The sequence below is a fragment of the Leucopleurus acutus genome (assembly GCF_964270905.1).
Source record: "Leucopleurus acutus genome assembly, chromosome: 11".
NCBI classification, from domain to species: Eukaryota; Metazoa; Chordata; class Mammalia; order Artiodactyla; family Delphinidae; genus Leucopleurus; species Leucopleurus acutus.
In genome coordinates, this window is record NC_139152.1 from 79,677,683 (window position 1) to 79,703,293 (window position 25,611).

At 38.4% G+C, this 25,611-nt stretch overlaps 1 protein-coding gene across 1 annotated transcript in view; it reads left to right on the forward strand.

Annotated features, from left to right (window-relative positions):
* Window positions 1-17,182, forward strand: part of CFAP54 (cilia and flagella associated protein 54) — a gene marked incomplete at its 3' end in the record, with an annotated part of 303,390 nt that extends 286,208 nt beyond the window's left edge. The window contains exon 68 of the mRNA XM_082850839.1: window positions 17,063-17,182. Within this exon, the coding sequence (XP_082706965.1) occupies window positions 17,063-17,182 (120 nt within the window). The remainder of the gene's footprint in view (window positions 1-17,062) is intronic.
* Between the last annotated feature and the right edge of the window lie 8,429 nt (window positions 17,183-25,611).

Here is a 25,611-nt window from a genome sequence, read left to right on the forward strand (position 1 = left end):
AAGTAGAGGAGGCACTAGTCAACCATAGATCTGCTTACCTCCGGGATCTGCATCTTTAACTAAAGGGCACCCAGTGCATGTCTGATTAGAAGAGGGAGCAGATGCTGCAGGGTGTTGAGGAGTGAGAGGTGAGAAAGGGAAGGTTGCAAGTGTAGATAAATCTTTGAGAAGGTTTGGGACAGGAGTCTGGAGAGGGTGGAGGAGCAGCTCCCAGGAGGCAAGGAGTCAAGGGTGGGTGTTAGGACAGCAGCAGTGCACAGGGCAAAGAGTTGGGAGGGGCGCAGTTTGCCTGTCTAGAAGAAAAAAGGACAAATGATGAAGCAAGGCCTAAGGGAGTGGGCCGGAAACAGAAAGATATTGACAGCATAAGTGAGATAGTTGCCTGGAAACAGGAAATACACCTCTTTCTGTAGGTCTTGGGGCAGCAGATTAAGGGCAGGAAGGGATGTGAGTAAGTGTGTGAGAGAAGGATAGGAGAAGCGGGGGCAGTTCACACCCAGTGGTTTTCACTTTCTCAATGAAGTAGAGGCAAGTTCATCTAAGACTGGAGTGGGGTAAAGGGTTGAGGGTATGATCTTCTAAGAGAGATGAAGATCTTGAATATTCACAGTCATTGAGTGTGATGAGCAAGGAGCTGACCAAGAAAAAGTAGAAGAATTGAGGGCCACAATGAGATTTAAAAGTCATACATTTGAGGGGCACTAGGCTGCTTGGCTTTTTTTGATTTTCTCTTTGATTTCTTCAGTGATCTCTTGCTTATTTAGTAGCGTATTGTTTAGCCACCATGTGTTTGTGTTTTTTACAGTGTTTTTCCTGTAATTGTTATCTAGTCTTATAGCATTGTGGTCAGAAAAGATACTTGCTATGATTTCAATTTTCTTAAATTTACCAAGGCTTGATTTGTGATGCAAGATATGATCTATCCTGGAGAATGATCCATGAACACTTGAGAAGAAAGTGTATTCTGTTGTTTGGGGATGGAACGTCCTATAAATATCAGTTAAGTCCATCTTGTTTAATGTTTCATTTAAAGCTTGTGTTTCCTTATTTATTTTCATTTTGGATGATCTTTCCATTGGTGAAAGTGGGGTGTTAAAGTCCCCTACTATGATTGTGTTACTGTCGATTTCCCCTTTTATGGCTGTTAGCATTTGCCTTATGTATTGATATGCTTCTATGCTGGGTGCATAAATATTTGTAATTGTTATATCTTCTTCTTAGATTGATCCCTTGATCATTATGTAGTGTCCTTCTTTGTTCCTTGTAATAGTCTTTGTTTTAAAGTCTATTTTGTCTGATATGAGAATTGCTACTCCAGCTTTCTTTTGGTTTCCATTTGCATGGAATATCTTTTTCCATTTTGTATGTGTCCCTAGGTCTGAAGTGGGTCTCTTGTAGATTGTATATATACAGGTCTTGTTTTTGTATCCATTCAGCCAGTCTATGTCTTTTGATTGGAGCATTTAATCCATTTACATTTAAGGTAATTATCAATATGTGTATTCCTATTATCATTTTCTTAATTGTTTTGGGTTTGTTATTGTAGGTCTTTTCCTTCTCTTGTGTTTCCTGCACGGACAAGTTCCTTTGGCATTTGTTGTAAAGCTGGTTTGGTGGTGCTGAATTCTCTTAGCTTTTGCTTGTCTGTAAAGGTTTTAATTTCTCCATCGAATATGAATGAGATCCCTGCTGGGTAGAGTAATCTTGGTTGTAGGTTTTTCCCTTTCATCACTTTAAATATGTCCTGCCACACTCTTCTGTGCTTAGCCAATTTTTTAAATTAGTCAGCAACTGTCCCCAAATATACTAGGTAACTGTTATGGAGTTGCAGAGTGTGTTTATACCCAGAGGACATAGGAAAAACTAGGTGGATTCTCAGTTCCCTTTGAAAGAAGCTATGCAGTTTTTCTGGCTGTTGGATGGAGTTGCATGTTTCCCAATTTATGTGGGATAGCTTCCACATCACTTTTTGGGGGGGCTGTTAAGTCCTAGAAGGTAGGCTATTTATCTTCCTTTAAGCTGTTAAGTCCTAGAGGGTAGGCTATTTAACTTCCTTTGGCTAATTTTGTTACATTACCCTATGCCCCTTGGTTTCTTTTTAACAAAACTTCCCAAATGGTGACAATGACAATACTGGCTGTGAACTGTCATTTATAGCATTGGGAACAAGGAATTCTGTAGTTTACTAAGTATTAAAAAATTAATTCAGTAATATAACTTCTTTCAGTTGAAAGTTGTAGTTGTTTTTTTTTGTTTTGTTTTGTTTTGTTTTGTTTTTTGTACCAGCCAAGAGCTGTCTGAATAGATTTTACAGGCATCAAGCATTACATCTTTCTTCTGTGAGACATTATTATTCTGTCCTCAAGTGAAGAGTATCCTTTGTATGTAAGTTCATGAGACATCCACTTAATATTCTTATATTCTTTTGGAGACAATGCCGAATGACATCAGTTCCACACTGCCTCTAAAACACAGCTCTGACTTTGATTCCATCCGCTTCACTATTCATTTCCGACTGTCAAATTTGGCTAAGGGAAAAAGAAAGCCCTTAAGAAAAGGCTAGGCTATTAATGTGCTCTTCAAAATGCTAAGAAAAGGCTAAGCTGTTTATAGCGTTTTCAAAATGCTCATCTCTCGGAGATTTGCCAGCAACAGTGTCAAGGTGCAATAGCTCTCGTTCATCCAGGAACTGAGAGCCTTTGTGTTCTCTGCACTCAAAGCACTGGTCCCACTATTGTTAGACGTGCTATTTGGGGGTATAATGATCCTTGGATATAATTTAAACCAAAATATAGTCATGAACCTGATATTGTGTATTTACTGTAAAAGTGGCAAGAAGTGTGTGCAATGCTTGAGAAAGCAAGCCTGGCTTCATTCTGGGTACAGCTGTATTTCAGAATCAAGGGGACAATTTCCTGAAGTTTAGTCACTTTGTATAACTTCAAAGGAAGTGAGAGGCAGGGGTATTATTAGCAGATCTGTACATTGCTTTCTGTCTTGCTGAAAACTGAGTCAAGTGCTTAGTTTCATTCACTTCATGCATTTTGCGAAACGTTTTTGTCTTGATTAAAAATCTGGACCCTTAACAATGGCGTTATAATTCATTTCAGGAGGATGTTGATTTTGGCCTCATATTTCTCAGTCAGTTGGCAAGCCTTTTGAAATTCTCCAGACCAATGTTCTTTAGATTTAAATAAATCCACAAAGGAGAAACTGGTGTAAATTTACCCATTTTCTTTGTTAATACTTTGGACACCAGTCATTAGAGATTTTTGCCCTTATTTCTCCTGTATCTCAGGTAGCTGGTACCATTATGTTCTTTTCTCAACCACCTGTGAGAGCACAGCACGGTGGGAAGAGTGCTCGGCACACGCTGGAGCCCCACTGTTGCTCTTGTGGACAAGTCATTAGTCCTTAAAGACCTCAGGTTAATTACATGCTGTTGAAGGTCTCGGAAGCAACGTTTCTCAGCAGATCAAAACATGATTTGATTCTTGGTTCCACCATCCGTTGATGGTGTGACCGTGAGCTACTCACTTTTCCTTCTCTGCTTCAGCTCCTTATCTGTCCATTGGTGATAGCTTCTCCTCATGTAGGATTGCATTAGAAACAGTATGTGACACGTCTGATACAGTGCCTGTCGACGCCATGGGTAAGCATCCAATACATTGTGGCCATCTTTATTTTTCCCTGCCTTAAAATAATGAGAAATGATCGGGATTCCCTGGTGGCGCAGTGGTTGAGAGTCCGCCTGCCGGTGCAGGGGATGCGGGTTCGTGCCCCGGTCCGGGAGGATCCCACATGCCACGGAGCAGCTGGGCCCGTGAGCCATGGCCGCTGAGCCTGCGCGTCCGGAGCCTGTGCTCCGCAACGCGAGAGGCCACAACAGTGAGAGGCCCGCGTACCGCAAAAAAAAAAAAAAAAAATGAGAAATGAGTCATTTCTTCATTTGATCATTCGTAACTCTCTGCATTGGTGGCTTTTGGCCTATCTGAATGTTTGCTAATTTTCAAAAGAGTAAAGGGACATTTAATAGATGTAGTCTTAATATTATTTTTCAATCATCCTTTTTAAATTAAACTTTCTGTTTTGAGATCATGTTAGGCTCATGTGCAATTTTAAGAAATAATAATGTAATACATTATAATAATATAAGGTAAAACTGTAGTACAGTGTCATAACGAGGATAATGACATTAATAAAGTCGGGGTACAGAACAATTTCATCACTACAAGGACTCCTCCTGTTCTCCTTTTATAGCCACCCCCACCTCTCACACCCCACCTCTGTCCCTGACCCTTGACAATTATTAATCTATTCTCCATTTCTATAATTGTATCATTTCAAGAATGTTATATTGAAGGAACCATACAGTATGTAACCTTTGGGGATTGGTATTTTTTCACTCAGCTAATTCCCTGGAGAACCATTAAATCATGCTTTTTTTTTTTTTTTTTTTGCGGTACGCGGGCCTCTCACTGTTGTGGTCTCTCCCGTTGCGGAGCACAGGCTCCGGATGCGCAGACCCAGCGGCCATGGCTCATGGGCCCAGCCGCTCCGCGGCATGTGGGATCTTCCCGGACCGGGGCACGAACCCGCGTCCCCTGCATCGGCAGGCGGACTCTCAACCACTGTGCCACCAGGGAAGCCCTAAATCATGCTTTTGATGGACCAAAAAATCCTTATGAACATTGAATATTTTACTTTGGCCACATAATAATCATTAGCTCAAAAGTGCCTGTTGTGGTACCTGGCACATAGTGTGGGGTAAAGGTTCACTGAGGCGCAGGGGTGGATCCCACTCTACCTGATTCACCCCTCCTTCTCCCTCTCCTCCTCCTCTCCATCCTTCTCCTCTTTCCTTGCCCCCTTCTTCACATCTTCTTATGGATATTGACAGACAAAGGCTGATTGCTCAAGTTAGAAATACCAAAAAGAGTTAAAAGAAATACTTTATGTGAAATTGCTTTGTAAATTGCAAGTTCTGTTAGACTTCCTATCAAAAATTGCTGGTCAGTGTAGGCCACATTGTAAGAATAGTTTGCAGATGCTTGCGATGTAAACGGATGGGAACAAAGGACTCAGCGTGAGCAGTGTTTCCTTACGCATGGTGCTCATGGGTCTGCGCTCTAGTTTCTGCTGCAGTGGGAGCTGCTGACTAACAAAGCCCCTCAGCCTTTCACTCTAACCAACAAAGTCCCAGGAACAAAATGCAAACTTCAGTTCACATTCTTTGTAAGCCTTTGCTCTGAAAAAGAGCCCCCTGTTTAGAGTTGCCAGATGTTAAGCTCGCTGAGCTCCTTCATGAAAAAGCATCAAGAAATGCCAAGTATTGTTCAAACTCTGGAGTTTTCATTTCAGTATCTCAGGTCAAAAGCCCACAGGCAGATCAGTCACAGCCATTCAGGAGGCAACCCACCTTCAGCATTTGTACCCAGTTAGAGCATTTCTTCCTGGAACTTTGCTGCTGAGAGTCAACGACCTGACCTTTAAGTGGAGTCCAACCCTTACTCTGATGGAATGTCCCCTATTCAGAAATACAGCAAGGGGAGAACAAGCTTGCCATAGTGTAGCTGTCTGAGCCAGGATAGCTTAGGCTGTGCTGTGCTAACAGATAAACCCCAAACCTCAGTGGCAATCAAGTTTGCTTATTTCTCATAAAAGTCCAATGAGGGGTCCACAACTCTCCTTCAGCTTGTAACTGTGCTGTCTGGGCTACACGGCCTCCAAGTCGGAGGAGAAGAGGGCTAGGGGATTTCGTAGGATGTTTTTAAGTTGGGTGACTATAGATACAGGTTTGCCTGCAGCAGTCACAGCGCATACCTGTTGATTTGGTGTGATGGTTAATATACTCTCCTTTTATTCTCAACAGTCTCCCAGTTTAGGCAATAAATCAGGGTGACCATTTCTAAGAGCCAGCATGGAATGGCTAGCATATAATTTCTGCCCATATCCTATTGGCCTTGCCCTGATGTGCAAGGATGTAGAGAACCATAGAGGAACAAGTATGTACTTCAGTGAGCTCTAGTCACCTCTGGCACAGCAGGCATCTGCAGGAACGCCACGAATGTTTTCCACAGAATTAATTCAATAACTTCAATTACCAAAACTCTGTTGAGAAGATAGGTTAGAAATATGATATTCTTACGAACTAAGCCATCTCATTTAATCACACATTGCGGTAGGCTGACTCATGGCCCCCCAGAGATGTCCACATCCTAATCCCCAGAACCTGTTACCTTACATGACCAAAGGGACTCTTCAGACGTGATTAAGTTAAGGATATTGAGATGGGGGAGATTATCCTGGATTATTCAGGTGGGCCTTAAGTGTAGTCACAAGTATCCTTGTAAAAGGGAGGCAGAGGGAGACTTGACAGCAGAAGAAGAGAAGGCAACGTGATGATGGAGGTGAAGATTGGAGAGATGTGCTTTGAGGATGGAAAAGGGGCTATAAACCAAGGAAAACAGGTGGCCCCTAGATGCTAAAATAGGCAAAGAAATAGATTCTTTGCTGAGAGTCTCCAGAAGGAACCTGCCCTGCTGACACCTTGACTTTAGCCCAGCCAAACTGAATTCAGATTTCTTACCTCCGGGACTGTAAGAAAACAAGCGTGTGTTGTACGCCACTAGGTTTGTCTTACATTTGTTACAGCAGCAGCAGGACATTAATACACACGTGCACTCTGAAATTCAGCATGTGACTTTAGGTTTCTGTTTCTGTTTAGATGTCTGTAAAAAAAAAAAATCCTTCTTTTACGTGTGAGATATTTAAATGGCTTGCCCAAGGTCCCTTAGCTAGTTAATGTCGGAGCCAGGATTTACACCCAGGCAGACCGGCTCCTCAGATCACGTTTCTAACTACCCAGCTGCACTGCCTCTGCCCTACTGCCCAGCTGCCCTTGAACTCCCCCTACCATGCCCATCCACCATGAAACGCCCCTGCTGCATGCAGCCTCTCCTCCCACACCTACCTGACTTCAGTCTCTTGCTCCTTCCGTGGGCACTGTGGGCCCCTGGACACATTTCCAGCTTCCGCTTTTGGAAAAAATTTTATGTAAGGTTCTAGGGCTTCCATAGGGAATTCTCAAGAAAAGTTAGGCTTCAGGAGAAATTATTGAATTTCTTCATATTTAAGTGTATGGGGAGGGATATTATTTGAGGGAAGATATTTCTGAATCTTCTTCCTACTCCTTAGTTTCTAATTCTCTTCCTCATACTCTAGAGGGGGAAGTGTTCCTAAGGGTAATCAAATAACATGATTAATAGAAATGATACTGGAAAGGTATTAAGTTTGTTTTACCATGACCCAGAAAAGAAGCCTCTAGAAATTCGGTATAAAAATTCTCAGTACTTTAAATCTCCCGTTGGCTTGTATTGGTTATATACTAGTATGCGTTTGGCCATATTGCCATTTGTTTAATGATTCTATCGTTAACCGCTGAAATAAATATTTACGCCTGGGTGGCCCCTTCACTGAGCCACTAAGAGCTCCTCTTCCGGACCGAAGAACTTATTTTCCCAGCTCTGGGAGTGTGCTGACCAGCAGCCCTCAGCTCTCAACCCTCTCCAGGAACTACCCCTGTCTGATGGACATGGCCTTTTTGGGCAGGGGTGGGTTGGGGGGGTATCTGTATCTAATTACTGGCTGATATGGGTGTGCAGTGACCCAACCACCGCCCCCCCCCACAAAAGTTGGGACAACTCTGAAGGGCCACTCCAGCTTCAAAGCTCCCCATGGGGTTGGCAGGGGGTTTGTTGTGTCTGCATTGCAGCCAGTCTTCTCCCTCTACCTAATCCTGCTTTCTTCCCTTTCCCCATGGGTGTTGGTCCCAAGGGTATGCCCCAATAAACTTCCTGAAAGCTAAGTTCCATCTCAGGGTCTGCTTCCCAGGAACCTGAAGTGCAACAATGAGTTAAAAATAATAATAAAAAATGAAGATCCCTGACTGGTGATGAATACATAAGAGTGCTCCATTAATCCTTATTTATTGGAATTAGAAGAGTTCTAAAGGAACTTGGAAACACACTTTCTGGTTGAAAGTTTATTTTCTAATGTAGAAGTAAGGGGAAAACATCATACACGTCACCCACTCATGATTAAAAATACCTTCTGCAGTGTGACCCCACAGTTCAATCACAGTTTCCTTCGACCTCTGTTCTAACAGTTAATTTACAATGATATAAAGTCTGTAAAACAAAGATTCGAGCCCATATCCAATCCTCAATAAATGCAGGCTTCCTTTTTCAGAGAAACGTTTTTTCCCAGAGTAAAAAAACAAGGACTTGGTAAAGCTTTAAAACCATTTTATGCAAATAAAGGCAATGATGTAAAGAACAATGTCATCACGCATAGAACTATATCAGAATTTATGCTCAAATCTCCACAGAGAGTGAGGAATACACACTCAGTTTTACAACACATTGACCATAAGCATTTCTGTTCAGTCATCTACCCCAAAACACTTTTCCTTTAATTCTTCCCCCAACCTCTGATTATGAGCACTGAACTGTCAGCCGAAAACTTGCATCTAGCCTTTATGCCGTATGCACTTCATTGTTGGTTGTATGACTCCGCTTCCTGTTCTGATTAGAGCTTTTGATATTTTAAAGGGGATTTGCCCTGTTTGAGACCCTTTATTAGTTTTTTATATGGTGACAGAGACTTTCCTGGAGTGAGAGAGCAGCTGTTCTTTCTGCACAATAGGGTTTCAAAGGCTCTTTTCTCTGGGACTTAGACTCTTGAACGTCAGAATAAGCCTGGATACGCACAGCCTAAACTTTTACTTTTTTCTTAATGGTCTCAAAAGATTGTTTTGTTAAATAGTTCCCTATAAAAAGCATATATCCATAATGGAGATACCACTGCCAGCTCTATCAGTTTTCATCATGTAGTGCCTTGGCTCAGCCTGGGGTAGGGTATGAAGGGCAATGTGTGCAGAAGGGGTGCAAGGGAAGAGGAGGAATGCAGGAGAAAGCCCCAAAGCCCCCAGAGACATTCACTAGCTGAGCACTGCCCTAATCTACATAATAGCAGATACGACTCTTGTGGGGTTTTTCCTGACACCAGCCGATTCGTTCTCTTGACACCAACTGGGTGCCCAACAATTCAATTCAGTTCTGACGCTACTACCCAGAGTTAGCACAGACTCCCACAGATTAAGGGCTCAATCCAAGAATGCCCCCACTTCAGATGCCTGCTGTAAATGAGTTGCCCAGGCTACCCAGACTTCTGTCCCAGCAGACTGCAGATTCAGGAGTTCCCATGATGCCCCCTAAGGTTCGATAAGTTGCTATAAAGACTAACAGAACTCAGGATAACACTTCACTTATGATTACCAGTTTATTATAAAGGATACAACTGAGGAATGGCCAAATAGAAAAGGGGCATAGGGCAAGATATGGGGGCTGGGAGGAACAGAGTCTCCATGCCCTCTCCAGGTGCGTCACCCTCCCAGTACATCAATTTGTTTACCAACCAAGAAGGTCCTCAAAATGTGTCATTATGGGGTTTTTGTGGAAGTTTCATTACGGAGGCATGATTGATTCAGTCATTGGCTGTTGGTGACTGAACTCAATGTCCAGTTCCTCTCCCCTTCCTGAAGGTTGGGGGCACTGGGCTGAAAGTTTAACTCTCTAATCACATGGTTGGTTTTCTTGGTGACCAACCCCATCCTGAAGCTATCTAGGCACCTTTCCCCACCTTAGTCATCTTATTAACATACAAAAGAAAATTTCCAAGGGATTTAGGACCTCTATGCCAAGAAACTGGGACAAAGACCAAATATGGATTTTCTCTTAAAGTACGAACATCACATAAAATTGATTTTTAAACGTATATCCCAGTGAATGTAGTCTCCCTCAGTATATCTCCTCTCATGGAGGTGCTCTTCATGTGTTTGTTCCATTGTTCAAAACATTTCTGGCGTCTACTTAGATGAGAAAATGGAGACAGGGCTCCTTATGTTGCTGAAATGTCTTTGGCTGGACTGAAACCTTTGGTTTCCTGACCATGTGGGACAATATATCTGAGCAGGAATTGTCCTTTATTAAAAGGTGAACTCTGCTCAAGAGCTCAAGGAGATGCCATGCATAGCCAGGGCTCAGTGGTTGTAGAGTGTCAGTGACAGCGATGGTGATGGGGCGGATGATTTAAGAAGAAGAGATTCTATTCTTAGGCAGTACAACAGTTGAACCAATTTCCTGAACATATGCTTTGTCAGCTGTAATCCTGTCTTTAATTTCTAATTTTCTTGTTCTCTGCAAAATGTCTTTATAATAATGTTATTTCTTTACATTTTAATTTAGAAGATTTCTACCACCTTACCAATATGACCCTGTGATCTCATATTATGTTTAAGAAAACTTCTTTTCTGCTATATTTAAAGTTTTATTAATACAAAAATTAGAGTGATGAAAAAGATAATCTTGTTTGCAGCAAAGTGTGAAATTTCCTGTGGTCTGATAGAGTTGTATATAAGCCCTTCTCACCTTCCTAAGAGTTAGGTGCTGTTTCTGTTAGATTGCGGAGAATAACATTGTTGGTATTGGGATTCTCTCAATCATATAGCGTATAGTGAAACCAAATACATCTAGTTCCATCTCATCTGGAACTTTTATTAGATGGGTCACCAGTCATTCATGGTATCAGCTCTTACGTAAGCTAGTATTGTATTATCCTTTCTACTTTGGAATGCATGTTTTTTCCCCAGTCCAAAAAAAAGACTTCAAAGACTCAGGTGATATATAAAGAAGAGATAGAAAACATGGTAGAAAAAGATATATATGAGAATGCTAGATAAAAACAGTATTTCCTGTTGGTACGGGCCGGCTGGCCGCACATCCGGTGTCCGGTAGGGGGGTGCCCGGCACCGCCAGCTGGACGGGGGCCCCCCTGCTACCCTCACGGCTCCGGCATCCAGGAGGATCCAGCATGAGCAGTCGCAGCTCCCGCTCATTCTGCTTCATCTTCTTCAGAATGAACCCCAGGCTCAGCTGGGAACGGAAACCCGCAGTTCCTGGATTGTATCGTGGCTGCATATAGGGAGTAGGCGTTCTGACTCAGGAGCCAAAACCAAGAACCCCTAGGATGTTGACGTCACCCTGGGGCCACTGTGTGGCTCAGTTCCCTGGAAACATGGTCCAGAACCTGCTCTTCTTGGGACTCGACGTCATCCAAAATCTGCCAGTTACACGGCTTCTCCACTTTCCCTGGCTCCTGATATCGTAGATGGTAGGCCTGGGATTCTCCATCCAGGGTGGAAATGGCCCCTAGGGGCCCTTTGGAAATGTGTGGGGGCGTCATTGGATTGAACCAATTACAAGGTAGAGTTCATGTCGTTTAGAGGGCAGGGGACAGACTTGCACAAAGAATTGTCCTGCCCAAGATGCCCATTGTCTCTCTATTGAGAAACACAAGTTTTCATTTTGCCGATGAGAAAATTGAGGCTCACATGGTGCTTAGCGTGATTGACATTGTGACTGACATATAGTAGGTGCTCAATCAATATTTGTGGTTGTACAAGAACAACAAAAAAACAGTATTTGCTTTCCTACCTCGAAGCTATTGTTTTTTCTTTTAATGGCTGTGACTCTGTATTTTACGGTTCTTGAAAGGACACAAAGTTAAATCCAATTGTTTCACAAAGCTTGCAGTTTTTTATATCCTGCTTACCAATTACAAGAGTAGGCAAATCTAATTGATTAGTGGTTATTTGGCTTTCTCCCTTTTTTCTTGGTCATTAACACTTAGAATCAATGAAAAGACAAATGACACTGGGCTGAGAGAAGCAAGAAGATGTCTCAAAGTAGGTGCTCAATAAAAACTCAGTGGCTTAAGAAAAAGCATAGATACTTTGAATACAATATGATTTTTGTTTCAATCAAGGAAAATAGAACAAAGGAGCAGAAGTAATAAAATCTTTCATTATGATAAAATCTAGTTTTCAGGCAGAAACTCATATAAAGTATAGCATTGGCAAAAGAAACCTTTAACTTTCCAATGGCTTTCAGAACTCCCCCAAACAAGTTCAAGTCCAGGCCAGATTTGAGTGAACCCCTTCAGGGTGCCCCGCCTTGATTAACTTCCTTTCCCTTCCTTTTACTGTTTCAGACTTTTATCCTCTCTAGGCAGGCAAAATCATCATCATTTCTTTAATATTGCTCCTTGAACCATAACCTGCTTGAACTAAATTACAATCTGCTACCTACCAAGATATTTTTTCCTTCCTTTCTACAAAGTGTTTCCTAATCCAGGAAAAGGAACCAAGATTCTCTGGTACCTTATCCTGGACAATTTGGACTCAAAGCTATTTTCTAAACACAAACAAGACTTCTCAGTAATTATGTGGTTGCCAATGTTATCTCTGTTGAATGACAAAGAAAGAAATTCAGTAATTTCACCTGGAACCTAAATTTTCTTGAGAAGTTCCCTATGAAAGACCCAGAACCTTCCATAAAATTTCCAAAAGCTGAAGCTGGAAAAGTGTCCAAAGTACCACAGAGCCCATGGGAAAAAAATTTAACCAAGGAGGTGAAAGACTTGTACACTGTAAATTATAAGATGCCGGTGAAAGAATTGAAGAAGACACAAATAAATGGAAAGATATTATGTGTTCATGGATTGGAAGAACTAATATTGTTAAAATGACCATATTACCCAAAGCAATTTACAAATTCAGTTCAATCCCTATCAAAATTCCAATGGCATATTTCACAGAAATAGAAAAAAGAATACTAAAATTTGTATGGAACCACAAAAGACCCTAAACAATCCTGAGAAAGAAGAACAAAGTTGTAGGTATCACACTCCCTGATTTCAAACTACGCTACAAATCTATATTAATAAAAACAGTATGGTACTAGCACAAAAACCAGACACATGGATGAATGGAACAGGATAGACAGCCCAGAAATAAACCCACATACTTATGATCAATTGATCTACAACAAAGGAGGCAAGAATATACAATGGAGAAAAGAAAGTCTCTTCAATAAGTGGTGCTGGGAAAACTGGACAACAACAAATAAAATAGTAAAATTAGAACATTCTCTAACACCCATATACAAAAATATGCCCAAAATGGATCAAAGACCTAAATGTAAGACTGGATACTATAAATCTCCTAGAGGAAAACATAGGCAGAACACTCTTTGACATAAATCACAGCAATACAGTTTTGGATTCTCCTCCTAGAGTAATGGAAACAAAGACAAAAATTAAAAAATGGGACCTAATTAAACTTAAAAGCTTTTGCACAGCAAAGGAAACCATAAACGACATGAAAAGACAACCTACAGAATGGGAGAAAATAGTTGCAAACGATACAACTGACAAGGGATTAATTTCCAAAATATACAAACAACTTATACAGCTCAATATCAAAAAAAACAACCCAATCAAAAACTATATCTGGAGAAAACTCTAATTCGAAAAGATCCATGCACCCCCATGTTCATAGCAGTACTATTTATGATACCCAAGACATGTATATTATATACAATGGAATATTATTCAGCTGTAAAAAAGAATGAAATAATGCCATTTGCAGCAAACTGAATGGATCTAGAGATTATCACATTAAGTGAGGTAAGTCAGACAGAGAAAGACAAATATCATATGATGTCACTTATATGTGGAATCTAGAAAAATGATACAAATGAAGTTATTTACAAAAATAGGCTCACAGACATAGAAAACAAGCTTATGGTTACCAAAGGGGATGGGGGGAGGGTTGAAGGGAGATAAATTAGGAGTTTGGGATTAATAGTTACATACTTACTATATAGATAAACAACAAGGACCTTGTGTACGGCACAGGGAACTATATTCAGTGCCTTGTAATAACTTATAATGGAAAAGAATCTGAAAAAGAATATATACATATGTATAACTGAATCACTTTGCTGTACAATTGAAACAACACAACATTGTAGATTAACTATACTTCAATTAAAAAAAGAGAAAGAATCTGGAAAAGTATAGATAGATAAATGTATGTATAACTGAATCACTTTGCTGTATACCTGAAACGTTGTAAATCAACTATAATTTTTTTTAAAGTGCTCAATAAAAAAGTTAAGTTTTGAAATATGGAATTGAAAAAGTTAACTCAAGATGGATAGAAAACTTGAATGTAAGACCTGAAATCATAAACTTCCTAGAAGAAAACATAGATGGTAAATTCATTAACATCAATCTTAGCAATGTTTTTGTGGATCTGGCTCCAAAGGCAGGGGAAACAAAAGAAAAAATAAATAGACAGGACTACATCACATCAGACTAAAAGCTTCTGCCCAGTGAAGGAAACCATTATCAGAATGAAAAGGTAACACACTGAGTGGGAGGAGATATTTGCAAATCATATATTAACTAAGCGGTTAATATCCAAAATCTATGAAGAACTCATATAATTCAACAAAAAGAAACAAACAAAACGCCCCCAAACAACCCAATTAAAAACTGGGCAGGGGATCTGAATAGACATTTTTTCAAAGAAGACATAGAGATGGCTAACAATCACATGAAACTGTGTTCAGCATCACTAATTATTAGGAAAATGCAAATCAAAGCCATAGTGAGATATCACCTCATACCTGTTAGAATGACTATTATCGAAAAGACAAGAAGTAACAAATGTTGGAGAAGATATGGAGATAGGGAACCTTTGTACACCATTGGTGCGACTATAAATTGGTGTAGCCACTCTGGAAAACAGTGTGGCGATTCCTCAAAAAATTGAGAATAGAACTGCCGTATGACCCAACTATTCCACTTTTGGGTATTTATCCAAAGAACATGAAAACACTAATTTGAAAGAATACATATACTCCTGTGTTCATATGGAAACAACCTAAATATCCATTGATAGATGAATAGATAAAAGAAGATGTGGTATAAATACAATGAAATATTACTCAGCCGTAAAAAAGAATGAAATCCTGCCATTTGTGACAACATGGATGGATCTTGAGGTTATTATGCTAAGTGAAATAGTCAGATGGAGAGAGAAACATACTGTATGATTTCATTTATATGTGGAATCTAAAAACAAAACAAGTGAACAAACAAAATAAAATGAAAACAAACTCATAGATACGGAGAATAGATTAGTGGTTACCAGAGGGGGAAGGGATTGGGGAGTGGGCAAAATAGGTGAGGGGGGTCAACTTATTGTGGTGATGGCAACTAGAGTTGTGATGGTGATCACTTTGTGGTATATACAGACATCGAATTATAATGCTATACACCTGAAACTTGTACAGTGAAAAAGAAAATACATGTTGGAGAGGATGTGAAAAAATTAGATCCATCATACATTAATAGTGGGAATGTAAAATGTTGCAGCCTCTATGTACAACATAGAGTAAAACAGTTTGGTGGTTCTTCAATAACTTACATAGAATTACCATGTGATTCAGTAATTTCATTCCTAGATATGGACCCCCCCAAATTGAAATCAGACGTTCAAACAAAACTTGTACTTGTATTTAACAGTAACACTTAACAATGGCCAAAGGGTGGAAACAGCACAAATGTCCATCAACATATGAATGAATAAACAAAATGTGGTGTATTCATAAAATGGAGCATTAGTCATAAAAAGGAACAAAGTATTGATACACACAGCAATGTGGATGAACCTCCAAAATATTATGTTAAGTTAAGCCAGACATAAAAGGTCATATACAGTATGGTTCCATTTTTATGAAATATCCAGAACAGACATATACACAGAGACAGGAAGCATATTTGTGTTTGCCAAGGACTGGGGTAGTGAAATTAGGAAATTAAAATTTAAACAGATCAAATAGTTTACTCAGCCTCACCTGGCTGGTATATGGTGAGGTCTGAGTGAACCAAGCAGTCTTACTCCAGAATGTACACTTTTAACCTCCGTGTGGTTATTCTGCCTCCCTGAATTGGTTAAGGTGGGATTTCTCTTACATATTGGTAATTGTAAAAGAAAATAATGGAAATCTAGTTATCCTATTTCAAAAAAAAAGTAAAGAAAAAAAGGAAAAGAAAAAAACCCACATGATTATACATTTGTATGAGGATTTTTTAAGTTTTGGAAAGATATTCTTTAAACTGCTAACACTGATTACTTCAGGATTGAGTAAAAAAGGAGGATGTTATTAATTTTTTTCACCTCTTTATTATCCGAAGTTATAGAAAGCATTGGAATACTTTGATCATTTTTTTAATCCAATAAAATGAAGAATAAGAAATGAAAACCAGTCTCTACTTTTAAGTTCGTTATGTTTTCTTGAGAATAAAAGTTTCATTTAACAAGCAGACAAGACATTTAAAAAAACTTGTCCTCTAGTTTCTTACCAGGATTCAGGGCCCCAAGGATCTAATTCATTGTGACCATTCTCCGTGATGTTTCTCATACATCTTCAAAAGTATCTAAGTCTGCGTGAAGTGCGTCCCCAGTAAACATTTATTTCCTTTCCTTCATGTTTGTTCTCTCCTTCTTGCCCTTCTCCCATTCAAATAACCAGTGCTATGACCCCCAAAGCCGTCTTTATTTTCCATCTTTCAGGCTGCTCAGATGACTTAGGCTGCACTAGTCCTCAGCATGGTAACTAGGTGTTTCTTTCAGAAAGAGTGAGCTCCAAACACAATTTTTGCTTCACCATGTCAGGATTTAAGCTCAAAATGAGGGAGGGAGATTTGTCTACTGAGCAATGTGTTATGGAGGAAAGTGGTTCATTAGTAACTGGGCTAAAATTCCTACACTTACAATCATATACAATGATTATATAAACACGAATGGTCCATATTTATACGAGTGTCTGCTGTTTTGTAGGCTCATTTTTATACATTTACAGATATGAATCTGTAGGCTGTTTTTATAGACTCATAGATATGAATCTTCATAGGATAGAAAATGATATATGTGACATTTCAGCAGGGTAGAGATGTGAAATTTGTGTCTTAGGCAAGAGTTAAAAATCTTTCACATAAAATTATTACATGGAATTGGTATTTGAGAACATTACTTCAGTCAACAGTTCGGAACAATGCATTTCATGAACACTTTTATGCTTTTTCTCAGGTCCCATTTGATATCTCGCTGCCATCTATGTTCAGTCTTGAGAGACTTTTTGATCTTGCTAGTGGTTGTATCGTATCAGAAGGAAGCCTTTTCAACTGGATGGTGTCGATTATTCCCTGAACATCCTTTATGTGTTAACCTTATAAAGGATTTAATTGTTACTGCTTTTCTTGTTTGAAATAAATTTTTGGAACTATCCTCTTATAATAAGCAAAATAAAATTGTTTTCTTTCATAAGCTAAATTTCCTTAAAAAAACATTGTTTTGAGTAATGTTTTAAATGGTATTTGAATTAAATGACAATGCTGTTGCTTATTAAAACTATCTTACAGAGCTACTCATAGAAAATATGTTTGTGCACAGTACAGCTATTCCCACTTTTGTATAATGTTTAGGTCTTTAGATGCATCCATACAGCAAGACTGAATTAAACCAGTGGTTCTTGACTAGGGGCAGTTTTGCCCCTCAGGTGACATTTGGCAGTGTCCGAAGATATTTTTGATTATTATAACTGCGAAGGCAGTACAACTGGCATCTAGTGGGTAGAAGCCAGGGATGCTGCGAAGTATCCTGCCATGTCCAGAAGAGCCCCCCACAGCCACAAATTATCTGGCTCAAAATAGCTGTGCCAAGGTTGAAAAATTCTGGATAAACCTCGAGTCGACTCGAAGTGTTCAGTCAACTTTGGAATTTGTCTGTGTGGCTTAGGAAGAAATCTACAGTGAATTAGACCTTTCATATTTTGCACTTCTGAGGGATAGCATTGCATAAAGTTTTAGAACATGGGCTATGGAACTATATAGACCAGAATTTGAAGAGTAACTTCACCACTTGCTAGTTCTGCTACTTTGAGAAAGTAACAAATTCTTTAAGCCTTCCATTCCTTACCTGTAGAATGGGAACATTAATAGAATTGCTGTGAGGATTAAATTAAGTTATACGATTAAAAGGTACTTAGTACCTAAAGTAGTAATAATCATCTTGCTAGGAGTTGTCATTTCCCTGCCAAATTGGAAGAAGATCATGCATTTCTGATCCACTTTGTTTAGCATCAAAGAATGCTATATGTAAGTGCTTCCTACATGTTGGCTTATGAATGGATATTCACAGTAAAATGAAAAAAATAAGGAAACATAAATATGTTTTTTATAAAGTTAAATGTGTTTAATGAACTGCTCTTTATTCTAAGATTATGGATTTTCTCCTTCCTATTTGGGTTAAAATGGCCTTTCTTTTTTCTAATTTTTATTGAAATACAGTTGATTTACAGTGTTGTGTTAGTTTTCAGTTATATATATATATATATATATTCTTTTTTTACATTCTCTTGTATTATAGGTTATTACAAGATATTGAATAGAGTTCCCTATGCTGTACGAGTTAAGTCCTTGTTGGTTATCTATTTTATATAGTAGTGTGTATATGTCAGTCCCCAAATCCTAACTTATCCCCCCATCACTTTCCCCTTTAGTAACCGTAAGTTTGTTTTCTATGTCTGTGAGTCTATTTGTGTTTTGTAAATAAGTTCATTTGTATAATTTTTTAGATTCCACATATAAGTGATATCATATGATATTTGTCTTTGTCTGCCTTACTTCACTTAGTATGATAATTGCTAGATCCACCCATGTTGCTGCAAGTGGCATTATGTAACTTTTTTATGGCCGAGTAATATTCCATTGTGTGTATATGTGTGTGTGTGTGTGTGTGTGTGTGTGTGTGTGTGTGTGTATGTGTGTATACCACATCTTCTTTATTCATCTGTCGATGGACACTTAGGTTGCTTCCCTGTCTTGGCTATTGTACAATAACTAGTGCTGCTATGAATATTGGGGTGCTTGTATCTTTTTGAATTATGTTTTTCTCCTGATATATGCCCAGGAGTGGGATTGCAGGATCATATGGTTGCTCTATTTTAGTTTTTTAAGGAACCTCTATACTGTTCTCTATAGTGGCTGTACCAATTTACATTCCCACCAACAGTGTAGAGGGTTCCTTTTTCTCCACATCCTCTCCAGCATGTATTATTTGGAGACATTTTTTTGTTGGCCATTCTGATTGGTGTGAGGTGATACCTTAATGTTGTTTTGATTTGCATTTCCAATAATTAGTGATGTGGAGCATCTTTTCATGTGCCTTTTGGCCATCTGTATATCTTCTTTGGAGAAATGTCTTTTTAGATGTTCTGCCCATTTTTCGATTGGGTTATTTGTTTTTCTGATATTGAACTGTATGAGCTGTTTGTATATTTTGGAGATTGATTCCTTGTCAGTTGTATCATTTGCAAATATTTTCTTCCATTCTGGATGTTGTCTTTTTGTTTTTTTCATGGTTTTCTTTGCTGTGCAAAAGATTTTAAGTTTCACTAGGCCCCATTTGTTTATTTTTGTTTTTATTTCCATTACTCTAGGAGACAGATCCAAAAAGATATTACTGCAATTTATGTCAAAGAGTGTTCTGCTTATGTTTTCCTCTAGTAGTTTTATAGTATCTGGTTTTACATTTAGGTCTTTAATCCATTTTGAGTTTATTTTTGTGTATGATTTTAGAGAATGTTCTTATTTCATTCTTTTACATGTTGCTCTCCAGTTTTCCCAGCACCACTTACTGAAGAAACTTCTTTCCTCCATTGTATATTCTTGCCTCCTATGTCATAGATTAGGTGACCATAGGTCCGTGGGTTTATCTCTGGGCTTTCTATCCTGTTCCAGTGATCTATATTTCTGGTTTTGTGCCAGTACCGTACTGTTTTGATGGCTGTAGCTTTGTAGTATGGTCTGAAGTCAGGGAGCCTGATTCATCCAGCTCTGCTTTTCTTTCTCAAGATGGCTTTGGCTATTTGGAGTCTTTTGTGTTTCCATACAAATTTAAAAACTCTTTGTTCTAGTTCTGTGAAAAATGAAAATGGCCTTTCTTTTATGGAGTAGTGATAATAGGAGCTGGTAACCCATATTTTAAAATGTACTTACTTTACAATAAAAGAAAAAAGTAGCAACCTAGCAACCTTATATTGGTCCCTGTTTTTGTTTTTGTTTTGTTTTTGTCTTTTTTGTTTGTTTTGTTTTCTCATTTACACATCCATGAAGTCCAAAGTCTGGGAATAACCAAGCTAGAATTGTCAAGAATACTACATAAAAGAAATGAGTCTTGAGCAAGACTTTTAATGATAAGAAGTGTAATAATGGTTGAAAATTTGCTGGTAGGGAAGATGCTGTTGGAGAACAGAGGCATAAAAGTGAAAATGAATATAGTGTCTGTGCAAAGGACTCTCCTGCTACCAATCTGGACAGTCATGATGGAAATAAGATAAACTCTAAGGGTGGAATTGGAGTGAAGACTTTGGCCTTGATTCAGTGTATGATAGGGTAGCATTACTGGTGATTAAGGAGAAGAGTGACACATTCCTGGTGCTAGTGGACATTTGATAAGTGTTGATTGAGTGAAAGAGAATGAATGAATGAATGAAATGAATGATAGCCTGGCTTTCAGGGAAGATGAGCATGCGGTATACAGTGGAAAGGAAAGAAACAAAGGCAAGAAGACCAGCAGGAAACCGTGTTGTAGTGAAAAAGAAAGGAACAAAATATTTACCACTGAATTCAGAAAGAAAATTTGCCTGATGGCTATACCCTCAAACAAAATAAAATTTGGGTCAGCCAGAAAAGCCATTCAGAAAGTGATGGTGCTAATGTGGTGAAGGTTTCCAAATGCTTTGGCCCGGGACTGGGGTTTATAAATTTCTCTGCTGGGATCAAGAAAGCTTTCAAGGGTTTTGTGTTTCTCCCAAGGGAAGTTTAATTTGTTATGCAAAGGTTAGCTACCAGTGGCAAAAGGAACAACAGGAGGCACTATACATTTAACGTAAGTGTGGAAATACAGCCTGACTAATAACCAAGGCCCTTCACGTCAACCTAATATTCATTTACTGAGAATGTATATGCATGTCTTTCATTATTCATTTCTGTTAAGTTTTTACTAATTGGATGCTTTTTGTTTTTCTTTATTTAAAAATTAATGAACACAAATACATGTAGTATTTTATAGAACTTTAGAATGATGCCTGGCACCTAATAAAGGTCTATAATATTTGTTGAATGAATAATTGGATGGGTGGATGTACATATGTAAGTATGTTTTGTATGTATATATGTACATACGTGACCCAGACAAGGTGACAGTATGGGGCTCTAAAAGGAGGGGAAGCAAAGGTATCACCACCACCACTGCCATCACTATCACTATCGTTTTTTTGTTTGTTTTATTTTATTTTTTTATTGAAGTATAGTGAATTTATAATGTTTCAGGTATACAGCAAAGTAATTCAGTTATACATATACATATATATATATTTATATACACATATGTATATACATATATGTATACATATAAAAGAATATCTTTTTCAGATTCTTTTCCATTACATGTTATTACAGGATATTGAATTTAGTTCCCTTTGCTATAGTAGATCCTTATTGTTTATCTATTTTATATATAGTAGTGTGTATCTGTTAATCCAAAATTCCTAATTTATTCCCCCTCTTCCCTTTTGGTAACCATAAGTTTGTTTTCTATGTCTGTGAGTCTATTTCTGTTTTGTAAATAAGTTCATTTGCATAATTTTTTTAGAGTCTACATATAAGCAATATTGTATGATATTTGTCTTTCTCTGTCTGACTTACTTCACTTAGTATGATAATCTTTAGGTCCATCCATGTCACTGCAAATGGCATTATTTCAATCTTCTTATGGCTGAGTAATATTCCATTGTGTATAATATCACATCTTTATCCATTCATCTGTCGATGGACATTTGGGTTTCTTCCATGTCTTGGCTATTGTAAATAGTGCTGCTATGAACATTGGGGTGCATGTATCTTTTCAAATTAGGTATTTCTCCAGATACATGCCCAGGAGTGGGATTGCTTGATCATATGGTAACTCTAGTTCTAGTTTTTAAGGAAGTTCCTTAAAAAAACTATCACTGCATTTGTTGTCTATCCTTTCTGGAGCATTTACCATACAAGGCACTGTATAAGTAAATACTTCATATGCATTATCTCCTTCTGGACTCACAAGAATTAGGAGTGTGATGCACATAGGATGACTGGCTCTGTTTTACAGATGAGGAAACAAAGGCATCAAGCAGTTCAGCAACTTGTCCGATGATCATATTCAGAGGTAGAGCCAGGATCTAAATCCCAGCTCTTTCTGACTGGAGAATTTGAGCTCTTTGTTGCTAACCTGGCTTCCCCAGCCCTTGTACCTACTCTACTGCTTTGGAAAATTTGAAAATCAAGGGAGAGGAAGACATAGCTGAACCTCAAGCTAAAACTGGAATACCTAGTGGGGAACACCCTAGAAAGAGATTGTTAAAAATCACTTGCAGACTGAATGGATAACCCAAGAAAGCATGGGGTGTCCCCAGTGTTATCCATGCCAATACATTGTTTTCCTTTGGGGAAGACCTTTGGGTCCCTTCCAACTATTGCAGATAATATTTCAGCATATTTTTACTTTCTTCCCACATTTAGTAACTTACAGATGCTGTCATTCTTAGGTTTTGTTTTGACTGAGAGAAACACTGTCTAAAACTGCACCAGACCCTGCAGTCATGGTTTCCCCATTTTAAGCCATCATTCCAGAAATCCCCCGTCTCTTCTAAAATAGGGACAACAGTCACTGGTTAGCGCTGAAACTTTCTGTGCAAGGCAGTGAGAAAACGGTGATGAACTGGGCTGAAGTACAAACAAAAAGAAAATTCAACGTCTACCAGGATGAAAGATGTATTTGTTTCCGGAAATGTCTTTCAGGCTTTCTTTAAAGACCAAATTACACAATTTGCAGCTGCTTTTTTTTTCCCCATGCAACGTACAGTATCTGCAGATGTTTTATAGTAGACACCTGCAATGTTTTCTATTTGTCTTAATTATAACAGAGAATGACAGGAGACAAAGTAAAATGGGAAGAAGAGAAGGAGAAAGAGGGGGAGGGAAGCAGGAAGCGAGAGAAGAGGAGCCGGTGCTAGCATCTAAGTGATGGGTAATAAAACCCCAGTGCTCCCCATATCTTTCCCCATATCAATCTCCAAGAGATTGCTTAAGAAATTGACCACCTGCCAGCTATTCAGAGGCTTAGATGCAATAGTCTCGGTTCAGTACACGTGTAGGCACTTTCCATATTCCCCAGCCTGGTTGACTTGTTCTCCTTCACTGAATTGCAGGGGGAAAAAAATGGTACATTTTTGGAGAGTACTAGAAACTTGGCTTCTGCCTCTGGTCTGCATTGCCCTTCTTTCCCCTTCTGGACAGCATTATACAGATCCCTCCATCGCAGCTCAAATGACAGAGCATAGGCTCCCAGAACTCCTGGAGTACTTCCTGGTGCACTGATAATTTGGCTTTTAACAATGCCCAAGGGCACATAGTTCTGTATTGTTACATTTCACAGCAAGGTCTTATAACCTTAGCACAAGGGTGTCATAAGTGTGTGAGCCCGCCCTACAGTCCTTTGGCTTTCATTTGTCTTGAGACAGGTACATCATTTTTTGTTGATGTATCTTTTAATCTACAAGGTTTCCACAAGCCTGGAAACGTAGGTGAAATCTACATAATGTCATCATGAACATCTTCAATCTGTAGAAAAATAAAATATTATTTTAAACTTTAATTTATCTTTGTGTGCATAGGATTGGACAAGCCACTAACTGGGAGTTAGGGAAGAAAATAGTGGATCCAGAAGTCCACTGTTTAACCACCCTTTTTCATTTTCTTATATTTGAAATGCTTGTGATATATCCCCGAAAGAAGCGCCCACCTATATGCCCAAGGAAACTTATGCAAAAATGTTCACTGAGGCATAGATTACAATAGCACGCACACACACACACACAAAACCCTACTGACTATCCCTCAGGTGGATAATGGATAAATAATTGTGTAACATACAGTAGAATATTATATAAAACATATAAATGAATAATAGACTACCACAGAGCAGTTGTAAATGAATTACAGAGATATACATCAATCTGGATATGCTTCAAAAGTAGGTTGAGCAAAAGAAAAAAATGAATTGATATAGAAGGATACATATAGGGAGATACTATTTAAAGTTTTGAAAACAGGAAAAATGATATAATATATAATATTTATAGATGTATAAATATATACTAAACTTCTTTTTAAAGACAGGTTAATTAATGGTCAATACCAAATTCAAGTTTATGGTCACCTCTTGGATGAAGGAAGGAAATGAGGTCAAGTAAGAATGCCCAAGAGGTTTCATTTGTAAAATTTCCTTTCTTAAGCTGTTTGTTATATTGGTTTCTACTTTTTTGTATACATGAAATATTTCATAAATTAAAAAGAAACACATCGTTTACCTTCCTCATCTTGTTGGCTGGCAAGCTTAGTATGGTTACTGGCTCACCTATCAGTAAATAACTATTAAATGTGAGTAACGATCCTGGTCTCATTATACAACTGTAACTGTGTCATTCATATCTGGTTCCATTATTTGGGGTTTTAATGACAACTAAAAACAATTTTAAAACTAATGTCAAGCTATATAGGTGCCCAATTTTAGAAAACTCTGTCTATGAATATATTAATTTTTAATATAAGATAGTAGAGCCTCAGTAAATGTTTAATTAAATTGAGGTGGATTCCCAGTGCAATTCCTGTCTTTTGTGAGTTCCCTAGTTATACTTTAAATTATTTGATTTTCCAAAATTAGATATTTGCCAAACTTTTCACATGATTTTTTGGTTATGCAAAATGAGTTCACTTGTAAAGTCTAGCTGCTGTCCATAATTTCAATGTTTTTAAAAATATATTAAGGAAGAAGTTTCTCTTTGCTAAAGATCACTTCCTATTTTTACTTTACACTTCAGTAAAGCTTTATGAGTTGCAACTTTGACACTAAAATTTCCATGGCAACAGATTTTTTTTTGTCATAAACGCAGGTATGATTGAGAAGAAGGCTTTAGTGACAGCAGTTTTCTTCATAATTAAATTCATTACTTAAAATGCTGGGTTAAGAAGCGTAGGAATTTTATTACAACAAGGACATTTTCAACTGGAGCTTTGGAGGCGACACAAAATTAATTGCTGTAAAATTGCCTTTGGTTGTGTTTGATATTTAAGATAACATTTATACATTTTTTATTTAATAGCTTAGAATGGAGCATGTCTAAAACCATATTCTGCTCAAGTACAAATCACCCTGAACCCTCCCTTTAAATGGTCAACAATGTGAAAACTCAGTAGATTTCTAAGTAGTGCCACAACTTTCCTAAGTTAATTCTCCCCCAACAGATTCACAGGAATTTCTTGACCTGATTTCTTGTCATTATAAAAGCAATTCAGAACTGATGTAGAGGATTTGCAAAATACTGTAAGGTACAAAGTAGAAAATAAAAGTTACTCAGAAATCTGCTACTGTGAAGCAACCAATGTTAACATTTAAATGTATCCTCAGGGCCTTCCCTGGTGGTTCAGTGATTAAGAATTCGCCTGCCAATGCAGGGGACACAGGTTCAAGCCCCAGTC